The 12,241-nt window shown below is 35.8% G+C and overlaps 1 protein-coding gene across 15 annotated transcripts in view; it reads left to right on the top strand.

The window, feature by feature from the left end:
* Prrc2c (proline rich coiled-coil 2C) overlaps positions 1-12,241 on the top strand; it is a 90,147-nt gene that overhangs the window by 13,583 nt on the left and 64,323 nt on the right. For all 15 annotated transcript variants that reach the window (XM_074047494.1, XM_074047492.1, XM_074047490.1 and 12 more), the window contains exon 2: positions 11,193-11,358. In XM_074047494.1, the coding sequence (XP_073903595.1) occupies positions 11,247-11,358 (112 nt within the window). In that variant the 5' untranslated portion in view covers positions 11,193-11,246. The remainder of the gene's footprint in view (positions 1-11,192; positions 11,359-12,241) is intronic.

Genomic DNA, 12,241 nt, shown 5'->3' with positions numbered 1-12,241 from the left:
GTTTTCAGAGGTTCTCATCTATGTAGACACAGTTTGAAGAGCTTTCCTTCTGCCAGGCCTAACCTCAGAAATTCTGCCATAATTGTCTGGCATAGGGCCTGTCATATATTATTTTTAGGGACCTTAGATAAATTTGTGCAACCTGAGTTGAGAACCACTGGTTGATTTTTTTTTTTTTTTTCTCCTTAGTTCACGTCACCTCTTCAGAGAATCCTCCTGACTTTTACCGTACTCTTAATAACCCTTTCTTCTTTTTCTTGTCCCTTTACCTGGTTAAGTTTTTTCATTCCCACATTTTTGTTTACTTGTTGATTTTTTTTATTAAAAGTTCCATGAAGGCACAGGCATCTGTCTTTTCATTATCTACCCTAACATCTAAAATATTTAACAGCTATTATTTTCTACACATATTTGTTATATAACTTGGTGAATGAATATTAAGGAGGTATTTGGAAAAGACTTATTTCCATGTGCCCTATAGAGAGGGTTGCTTTGATAAATTATAATTAAAGAATGTACTGTTTTTTTCACTTTTGGCTCCCTACAGTACATTCTCCACACTGTTGCCAGAATGATTCTGCTCAGAATTCAGTGACCTTACCAAAACCCTATATTGCCTTGTCTACCTCTTTCAACTCTCTTCTTACTAACTTCCTCATTAGCTTTTCTTCATTAGCATATCATGACTTAAGGGCCTTTGCATTTGCTTTTCCTTTTAAGCCATTCCCCTTTGGATCCAAATCAGAGAAACCAGTTAGTGATTGACTAAAGTATTTCCACCCTATCATACTTTCTCCTCTTGTCCTGTGTGGTTTAATTCATAGCATTTGTCACTATATCTTATTTAAATCATCACACTTTACTGATTTATTAAGGTAGATTCTGGTATCTCCAGTCCATGAAAGAATATACATATAGTAATCCTCTCCTTCTTTCCACCAGGGTACAGTTCCAGAGGATGCCAGTACCAAACCCTATAATTTCAATATGGATTTTCCATTTCAGTTAAGCACTTAGTTATGCATTATGACTAACTTTTGCAGTTCAGGTTGTAACAACAAAAACTAGTACAAATCTCTTTTTTTCCTTTTTTATAACTTCCTCCGATAGCAGAGTTGTTCTTGACATAGATCTTAGCAACCTAAGCTTAAGATTATTTTTTTTTTTTTCATTTAGGCAACTACTAGGCAACTAATGGGTGGGAGTGTATACTGGATAAAGGAATGATTAAAATCCTGGGCAATACAGAGCAGGATGGCATTATGCTACTCAGAACAGCACACAAAATTAAAACTTCAGAATTGTGTGTTTCTGGCATTTTCTGTTTAATATTTTTAGACCATGGTTGACTTTAAGTAACAAACCACACAAAACCAAACAATGATGAGGGGGCAGGTGGGGGTCTACTGTAGTAGGTGTTCAGTAAACCTGTTTCAAAAAAAAAAAAAAAGAATCATTACACAAATTTATCACCTACCATATTGCAAAGATTGCACATAGTCTTTTTATATACTTTGCACATGTAGGCCAGCATTTCTTTAGGATAAATTCTTAGACTTCTTCATTTTAAAGTATATATGGACTTCCTCGGGAGATTTTTTTCCATTCTCTGTAGATACTGGTTTCCATATTTTTGTGTGCATATGTGTGCTTGTGTGGTATTTTTGTGTCAGTATTAGATTGGTCTGAATTGAGATTGTTTTTCCCCTTTGTGCCAGGTATTATCAAAGTTTTTCTGTGTAGGATGTGATAGATAATGGTTTATTTGGATCTTATACATTCTCTCATACATTCTTTCTAAAATCAATCCTTTAAAAATGCAAAAGTTATTCTTAGCTCATAGGCCATACAGAACAGACCTGATTTGGTCATAGACCTTAGTTCATTGTGAACAGCCTGGGAATTGTCTTTGTTAAATGATACCAGAATTCCCCTGTAAGACTGCCTAGACCAGACATTTGGGAGTAGTAGGTTAGGAGGGCAGGGTTAAGCAGCTTTTTGACAACTTGAATTTTCTCCTTTGTTTTTACCTGTTTAAGTAAAATTTGGTAATTTATATTTTCCTAGATACCTCTTATTTCTCAAGCCTTCTTAACTTTGTATGTCTTTTATGTCTTTTTCATTAACTGTATTTTAACTTTTAAATTTAGGTCCATTTGGCTAGCTTACTTTTTTGGTGTGGGCCAGACAGTTGCTAAGCAAATGCTCTATCTACTAAGCTATACCCCTAACTAGCTTGTTTTTGTTTTCCAAAAGAACTAGCTCTTGAGTTTATTAGTTTTGTTGCCTTGTTTTATAATTCATTAATTTCAGGTTTTTCTTTCTGCTTTTATTGGGAAACTCTTTAAACTTTTTTGTTTGGTAATGGAGAGATTTTAAGGATAGTATATTCCCTTGAAGTACATGTTTTGATACAAAATATTTTCTCTGTTAGTTTTACAATTTAATCTGTTTTCTTCTACATTTATTGTTTTGTCTAGTGGCCAACTTTATAGCCATGAGAATCTTAAACTGTTTCCTTACCAATTCCAGGAACAAAACAGCATTTGTTGATTCCTTGCTATGTTCTGAGATTTTTTTCTTCCTTAATATTGTCCCTGTTACTGCATTATTTTCCATTCTTTCTCAAGCCTGCTGATTTTTCTTTTCATGTTTTGCTAGCCTATTTCCCCTTCCGCTAATAACCCCCTCTTCCCTTGCAATCTCTTGCCCACTTAAACTAAATTTCTGTGTCTCTAACACAACCATTTTATTTATTTTTTTTTTTGAGATGCAGAAAACTCTTCCCTAATTTTATTTTATTTTATTTTATTTTTTCATTTTTCTTTTATTATTCATATGTGCATGCAAGGCTTGGTTTATTTCTCCCCCCTGGCCCCACCCCCTCCCTTACCACCCACTCCACCCCCTCCCGCTCCCCCCCTCAATACCCAGCAGAAACTATTTTGCCCTTATCTCTAATTTTGTTGTAGAGAGAGTATAAGCAATAATAGGAAGGAACAAGGGGTTTTGCTGGTTGAGATAAGGATAGCTATACAGGGCATTGACTCACATTGATTTCCTGTGCGTGGGTGTTACCTTCTAGGTTAATTCTTTTTAATCTAACCTTTTCTCTAGTTCCTGGTCTCCTTTTCCTATTGGCCTCAGTTGCTTTAAGGTATCTGCTTTAGTTTCTCTGCATTAAGGGCAACAAATGCTAGCTAATTTTTTAGGTGTCTTACCTATCCTCACCCCTCCCTTGTGTGCTCTCGCTTTTATCATGTGCTCATAGTCCAATCCCCTTGTTGTGTTAGCCCTTGATCTAATGTCCACATATGAGGGAGAACATACGATTTTTGGTCTTTTGGGCCAGGCTAACCTCACTCAGAATGATGTTCTCCAATTCCATCCATTTACCAGCGAATGATAACATTTCGTTCTTCTTCATGGCTGCATAAAATTCCATTGTGTATAGATACCACATTTTCTTAATCCATTCGTCAGTGCTGGGGCATCTTGGCTGTTTCCATAACTTGGCTATTGTGAATAGTGCCGCAATAAACATGGATGTGCAGGTGCCTCTGGAGTAACAGTCTTTTGGGTATATCCCCAAGAGTGGTATTGCTGGATCAAATGGTAGATCGATGTCCAGCTTTTTAAGTAGCCTCCAAATTTTTTTCCAGAGTGGTTGTACTAGTCTACATTCCCACCAACAGTGTAAGAGGGTTCCTTTTTCCCCGCATCCTCGCCAACACCTGTTGTTGGTGGTGTTGCTGATGATGGCTATTCTAACAGGGGTGAGGTGGAATCTTAGTGTGGTTTTAATTTGCATTTCCTTTATTGCTAGAGATGGTGAGCATTTTTTCATGTGTTTTCTGGCCATTTGAATTTCTTCTTTTGAGAAAGTTCTGTTTAGTTCACCTGCCCATTTCTTTATTGGTTCATTAGTTTTGGGAGAATTTAGTTTTTTAAGTTCCCTGTATATTCTGGTTATCAGTCCTTTGTCTGATGTATAGTTGGCAAATATTTTCTCCCACTCTGTGGGTGTTCTCTTCAGTTTAGAGACCATTTCTTTTGATGAACAGAAGCTTTTTAGTTTTATGAGGTCCCATTTATCTATGCTATCTCTTAGTTGCTGTGCTGCTGGGGTTTCATTGAGAAAGTTCTTCCCTATACCTACTAACTCCAGACTATTTCCTACTCTTTCTTGTATCAACTTAAGAGTTTGGGGTCTGATATTAAGATCCTTGATCCATTTTGAGTTAATATTGGTATAGGGTGATATACATGGATCTAGTTTCAGTTTTTTGCAGACTGCTAACCAGTTTTCCCAGCAGTTTTTGTTGAAGAGGCTGCTATTTCTCCATCGTATATTTTTAGCTCCTTTGTCAAAGATAAGTTGCTTATAGTTGTGTGGCTTCATATCTGGATCCTCTATTCTGTTCCACTGGTCTTCATGTCTGTTTTTGTGCCAGTACCATGCTGTTTTTATTGTTATTGCTTTGTAATATAGTTTGAAGTCAGGTATTGTGGTACCTCCTGCATTGTTCTTTTGACTGAGTATTGCCTTGGCTATTCATGGCCTCTTGTGTTTCCATATAAATTTAACAGTAGATTTTTCAATCTCTTTGATGAATGTCATTGGTAACACAACCATTTTAAACCTTATCTCTGACCCCTTGGTCGTCCTATTCTGTTTATGTTTACTCTGAGCAGTAAGACTTTGTTAATGAAGGATCTAGTTCTTGATTTTTTTAATCATCAATTTTTATTGGATATAATTAGCATTAAAAAGCATAGCAGGTAAGGGAGGGGGTCCTAGCTTTTTCACTCAGCATACTCATTTTAAGGTTTATCCATGTTACCTATTTTAATAGTTCATTGTATGGATATACTATGATTTGAAAGTTTAACCTCTGTCTTCAGTCTTTATTGTTGCTGGTCAGGTAGTTGAACTAATAAAATAACACTATTAACCACTACTTCTGACACCTGCAAACCACGCAGGTTTTAGTTGATTGATTCATATTTTCCTACTAGTTTGCCTACATAATCCATCCTTCCTTCCTTCCTCCCTCCTTCCCTCCCTCCCTCAGTCCTTCCTCCCTCTCCGACACCTCCCTCTTTTTCTCTCCTCCCTCCCTCTTTCCCTCCTTTCCTCAGGATCTTGCTACATAGCCAAGGCCAAGGCTGGCCTGGACTCGCTATGTGTATAGACCAGGCTGACCTCAAACTCAGCCTCCTGAGTGCTGGGGTTATAAGCATGCATATTGCTATGCCTGGACATGATAATTTTTTATTAGATGGCACATTGCGGATTTTGCCTTCTGTGGTGCTGCATGTTTTTTCATTTTATTCTTTAAATTTGTTTTGAGACTTAGTTAAGTTACTGGTCAGTAATTTGGTACTTTTCAATGTTGCAAGATTAGAGCAATGTTTACTTTATGGTAGTTTCTAGCTTCTGCTGAGGCAAGGCTTTTCTGAGTATTCTACCTAATGCATAGTAAATTTTGATGTCTTATGTGAATATGACATAAGAGAATAGGCATTGTTCCCAGCCCTTTTTGAGTTCCAGGCACTGTTCCTGTCTGGTCCTCTCAAGTAGTTCATTCCTGGCTACGCATACAGACATACACTCTGCTGGATACTTAAGAGGGACTCCCTGCAGATTTGTACCATTATTTTTTTTTTCTCTCTGGAGCCCTCTTCAGTAGTGTATCCTAGCTCTCTTGCTCTCCCTGAACTCAGCTTCCTTTTATTTTTCAACTAAGAACTCTGCCAATTTCCACTTCAGTTTCCTTCCTTGTGCAGAGCCTAGGAACTCTAGACAATAAGTTCAGACAACTGGATGGCACACCTCATTGTTACCCAAATGTCAATGATCACTGTCCTTTTGTGCCTGATGTTCAGTGTCTTAATCTGTTATACATATACTCATAAACACATGCAGAGTCCAGTTTTTGAGTTGCTTCAGAAAGGAAGGTACATCTGGCTCCTGTGACTCATCTTGATTGAAAGTGTAATGCTATTAGTGTTGATCATTACTTTGTTAGAAAATTGTTAGGTAGCCATGATTCTTGGATTTGTTCTAGGCATCAAACAGTAATTACAGTTTCTAAATATCTTGTATGGTTGTTGTTTTGTGGTGTTGGGGTTTGAACTCAGGACTTCACATTTGCTAGGCAGTCGCTCTACTACTTGAGCCACGCTTCCAACCCTTAAACATTTTAATAATAAATTATATAAAATGGAGCTTATTCTCAGGGACGTCTTTTCTGTATTGCTTGGATTCTTTCAATATTTTGTTAGCTTTAAACTAAAAGTGCCCACAGTTGACTTAGTAAGTCATTATAATGAAATTGTCCTCTCTTATTTATCCATTTATATTCTTTTGCAACACTAGAGATAGGAAATTATACTTACATTTGATTGGATTATCTTCTGGTTTCATTTATGCTGCAGTCATGTGTTATTTATTGACTTAACCTTTTTCTGGTGTACTAGGTACTACAAAGCATAAGATCAAGAGAGGCTCATAAGCTTATGAAAGCATAAATCACCTCTACTACTGCTCTGGTGATTCTTTGTCCAATTTTCTTACCTCAGAGAGTAAACTCATGTACATTGTTTACCTTTTATTTGACAAAGAATGTGTACTGAAGGGCATGTATAGACAGTTTATTAATAGTGAAAGGAGAGACTTGTTTTTTACAGAATTTGAAATGTAAAAAGAACTCATTCTAGCAAAGGAGCTTTTACTTTGGCTATATGTAGAGCTTTCATTTTGTGGCTTTCAAGGAATAATTGCATGTTCTTTTTTGTATTTGGGAATTTCTTATAACTTACAGAAAAGTTTTTTTATTTGCTTTTAAAATTTTTTGTTCTTTTTTATGTATTTCAGGTATATAATATGCTTTGATAAATTAATGACTACTAAACAAATTAACCTATCCATTACCTTTCATAGTTACCTTGATTTGTATGTTAAGAGCACATAAAAATCTACTGTTAGCAAATTTGCCATACACAGTACTGTACTCTTAACTATAGTTCTGCTGTCCACTAAATCTCTAGACCTGCTCATCCTACATAATCGCAAAGTTCTATTTTGACATTCTTACCTCTCTGTATTTCCTTCTCTCTCCCCATCCCTTGCAAACACCATTCTATTTCTGTGTAATTGTAAGATTTCACACAAAGATTTTGTAGTATTTGTAATACTACTCTTTCTGGCTTATTTCACTTAGCATAATGTCCTACAGGTCCATCTGTGTTGTTGCAAATGGAAATATCTCTTTTCTTAAGGCTGAAAACTATTCCATATTTGTGTGTACACATATATGCAACACAATTTCTTTATCCAGTCATCTGTGAATGGACACTGATTGTTTCCATGCCCTGGCTACTATGAATAAGGCAACAATGAACATGGGAACATGATAAGTCTATAAGGTGATGATTTCATTTCCTTTGGATATACACCCAGAAGAGGGATTTACAAAGTCATTTGGTAGTTTAAATTTTTTTTTGAGAAATATACTGTTAATCTGTAATGTCCACAGTAATTTACATTCCCACCAACAGTATACAAGGGTTGCCTTTTTTCCATACCCTTCTCAAACTTTTGATAGTAGCCATCTTCCGGAGTGGTTTTGACTTGTATTTCCTTGGTAATTAGTGGTATTGAACACGTTTTCATATGCTGCCTACTGGGCACTGTTATGTTTTCTAGGTAAAAATGTTTGTTCAGGACCTTTTCTGGACCCTCTCTTCTGTTTCGTTGGTCTGTGTGTCTATGTATGCCAATGCCATATAGTGGATAACTACAGTGTTACAATTTGAAATCTGAGTGTGGCGCCTTGAACTTTGTTTGTCTTTCTCAACATGGCCAAGTGTGGTGATTCATACTTGTAGTCTCGGCTGTTTGGTTATCTGGTACAGGAAGATTTCTTGAGCCCTGGAGTTCAAAAATAGCAACTGAACAACAGTGAGATTCCATCTCAAACAAAGAAAAGGAGGATGGTTCTAGCTATTTGGTGTCTTTTGTGGTTCCATACTAATGTAGTTGACAATCTATTCTTAAATTGTAATTTCTATTTCTGTGAAAACTGCCTGTTGAATTTGAATAGGGATTGCATTGGATCTGTTACTTTGAATCAGACATTTTAACAACATTCCATTCCACAAACACAGGATATCTTTCCATTTATTTGTCTTTAATTTCTTTCATAGATGTTTTATAATTTTCATTGTGCAGATCTGTCACTTCCTTGGTTAAATGTATTTCCAGGTATTGTATTCTTTTTGATGCTGTGGCAAATACAATTATTTTTTTGATTTTTTTTTTTTTCAAATATTACTGGTGAAAAGAAATCCAGCTGAATTTTGTATTCTGCTTTGCTAAATTCATTTATACACTTTTTGTGAAATCTTTAGAGTTTTCTACATTTAGCAGTTTTTTTCTTTTCTGATTACTGTTGCTGGTATTTCTAGTACTTGGTTGAATAGAAGTGGTAAGAATAGGATTCCTAGCTTTGCACCAGATTTTAGAGGAAAGGCTGAGTTTTTTCTGATGTTAACTTTGGGGTTTTCATAACTGGCCTTTATTATGTTAAGGCAACTTTCCTATATGTCTGTTTGTTGAGAAGTTTTATTATGACAAATGCCTAACCTTGCCAGGTGCTTTTTTACATTTACCAAGATAAGTGGTTTTTACCTATCTGTTAAGGTGGTTTTATTGTATTAGTTGATTTGAATGTTTAGCCAGCTTTGATCCTAGCATATAATCTTTTGATACATTGTTGAATTTAATTTGCTGTTATTTTTTTAAGGAGTTTTTTCATTTGTTTGTTTTTTGTTTTTCCTTTTAACATCTGTGTTCATCCAAGGTATTGATTGGCATATAGCTTTCTTCTTGGTGCCTTTGTCTAGTTTTGGAATTAACAAGGTATTTTCCTAATAAACTGAATTTTAAAATATACCCTGTACTTGTAACTTGGGAAGAATTTAAGAAGGATTGATACTGTTGCTGATTTAATTAATGATTCACTTCAAATTTGCTTACTAGTTTTGTGTCTGTGGTAAATTATTCATAACTTTAATAATTGGGTTTCTTCAGTACATTGAGTTATAGTAGTACTTACATTTTGTCATGTTAGTATTTTCTTCATCACCTTTCAGGTTAATGTTTTAACTGCCATTTTCTTTTTTTTTTTTTTTTTTTTTTGCCATACTGGGGTTTGAACCAGGGCCTCAAGCTTGTTAGCCAGGCATAGGCATTCTGCCACTTTAACCATGCCTTCAGCCCCTACCATTTTCTTCTTACGCCAGGCAGAACGTTGGTAGGGGTACCCAAGCCAGAAGTCAACACAAAGAAATCTAAATAGGAACAAACTTTGCTAGACTGAAGTTCTCAATTTGAAATGATCAGTTAATAGTTGAAGCCATAGGAATTGCTGAGATTCCTTACAGGAAAGAGCTTAGATGAGAAGGGAATTGGGGACAGGGTGGAGACCACAAAAGGAGGACTTGGATGGAATGGGAGGAAAGATATGTGATTTTTAAGGCTTCTTACATATTAGAATCACCTGATTAAAAAATAAGAATTGATACGTTCTCCTTATATTCATGTATTTTAAGTCCCTGAGTGATGATAAGGTATAGCAAGGATTGAGAATCACCATTCAGAATGTATCTGTTTATAATAAATCTCAAGTTTTTTAAGTCTTAGAGTTAATTTGAAAGAACTTGTTAAAACATAGTGCCAGGCCCCATCCTCAGAGGTTGATTCAGTAGATTGGGGGTGCATTTCTATTAAGTTTCTAGAAGATGCTGATAACCACTTTACCAATAGGTAGAAGAGATGTAGGTGGTCTTACAGATTTGGTCCTAGGAAGTTTTTTTCTTTAAAGAGTGCTTTCTCTTGATGTTGCTGTCTTTTACAGGTAGAGGAAAGATCTTCTCTAGGATTATTGCTTGAGTGACTTTATGAGAGATCCAGGATTTGATAATTCTTAAATATTAATCATCAAATGAGATTAACGCTCCTGAGGTATATCAAGCCTATGAAACCAAACTGTCTAAATTAGTTTAGTTCTTTTCCAATTTATCATAAGAAAAGGTGGTTTATTAAAAATAACTGTGCAGAGGGGGAATGTAACTCAATGGTAGAGTACTTGCCTAGTATACACAGAGGCCCTGGGTTTAGGGTGGGGTGGAGGAAGAACCTTCTTTTCTGATACATGGCTAATACTCTTTTTTTTTTTTTTTTTTTTTTTTGTGGTACTGGGGTTTGAACTCAGGGCCTACACCTTGAGCCATTCCACTGGCCCTTGTTTGTGTTGGGTATTTTCAAGATAGAATCTCACTATTTGCTCAGGCTGGCTTTGAACCTCATCCTCCTCATCCCTGCCTCCTGAGTACCTGGGATTACAGGTATGAGCCACTGATGCCTGGCCATATGGCTGATACTTTGTATGATTTTTTTTTTTAAGTATATGAGCGAAATGACCCGAACATTGTATGTACATATGAATAAAAGATACATTTTAAAAATAAATAAGTAAACTTTGTTATCTCTCATGGTAAAAAAAATAATAAACTATATGAGCAAAATTATATTGTCTTTAGCTCTCTTTCTTCCATTTCAGAGTTTTTAGCTATTGATGGTTTTTGTGATAGAATTAGTCCTACTTCCACCCTAACCCCTCCAGACCAAATCCATAGGTTGATATGTGTATACTACCTTTTTAAACTGAAGGGAAGTAGTACGAGAAATAATTTGTGTTTTTCTCCTATATGTATTAGTTTTAGGTTAGGGTTCTTCTCTAAAATTAGGGTATATTTAGGGAAATGAAGAAGTTTTTCAAGCCTCTTAAATTGAATAATGTGTCTTTATTATGTAAACAGTCTCCATAAATTCATTATTTGAAGTATTCATTCCAGCATGAATTATAACCCTTCTTCTCTGGGCCGTCATCAAGCAATTATACACCATAAATAACATTTTCCAGGTGCTTAGTTGTTCATTGTGATTAACTTTGGCATGTATTGGTACATGCTACAGAGGTCTACGAAAATACCATTGATGTTTGCAGATTGAATCTTCATTTCTCATTTTTTAAATTTTTCTGTCAACATATGAATGTAATAAGATTTTAGTCAGCTAATGAATTCTAAACTTCTCCTTAATTTTTCTTATTTGCATCTTAAAGACTGATTTTAAGGGGTGTGGCAGGAGGTATTGGACTCGATGAGTTTCCACCGAAATGTCGGAGAAGTCAGGCCAGACCACAAAAGCAAAGGATGGGAAAAAGTATGCAACACTCAGTTTATTTAATACATACAAGGGAAAATCATTGGAAACTCAGAAAACTACAGGTGAGTAAAATCAAGTGGTGTTTGTTTTTCATGGTTTAGTTTCATTAGTACACTGGAACTATTGCTAAGGGCAAACTGAGGTTAATGCAACTCTATTTACTTTGGCCTTTTTATATATGCATACATTTTTCAGATTTGAATTAAATATTTTATAGTTGAAAATGTATACCTTCTTAGAGCCTCTTAATTTTTTCCCCCTTTGTTGTCAGTAGAAACTAAGTAGAATAATATGATTCCAAAGAAGAAACTCAGCCCATGAGATATATGGGTACCAAACTATAGATTAGTAGTTAGTATCTCTTCAGCTATTCTATAAAGTCCTATGTCTCCAGTTTTCTGTTTTATTTTGTTTTTGTAATTTAGATTCCTGGTACCCAGTATACACAGTGAAAACTGTGTATTAGTGGTATGTGAACATGAAATCAACATATTTTCTAATTTTTTGAATTTGGGATAGATTTCCCCGAGATAATTTAAAACAGTATTAATGTGCACGCACTCCCCTCCCGTAATTGGATTGCATTGTTAGAATTTTGTTTTGTTTTGTTTTTGGTGGAACTGGGGTTTGGATTTAGGGCTTCACAGTCACAAAGCAGATGCTACTGCTAGAACCACACCTCCAATCCATTTTCCTCTGCTTCATTTGGAGATGGGGTCTTATGAAATTTTTGCCCAGGTTGACTTTAAGCCTTGATTCTCCTGATTTCAGCCTCCTAAATAGCTAGGATTACAGGCATGAGCCTCTGGTGCCCAGCTTTGTTAATGTTTTTGTGAGTTAGGGTTTTCCTATGTCACCAAGCTGCCTCGAACTGTTGGGCCCAACCAGTCCTTCTGCCTCAGCCACCCAAGTAGCTGATATGACTAGCACAGGCCACCACACTGG

The sequence above is a fragment of the Castor canadensis genome, chromosome 11 (assembly GCF_047511655.1).
Source record: "Castor canadensis chromosome 11, mCasCan1.hap1v2, whole genome shotgun sequence".
In the NCBI taxonomy this organism is placed as follows: Eukaryota; Metazoa; Chordata; class Mammalia; order Rodentia; family Castoridae; genus Castor; species Castor canadensis.
Note: the sequence above shows the minus strand (reverse complement) of the source record. Positions and strands in the feature narration are given on the sequence as shown.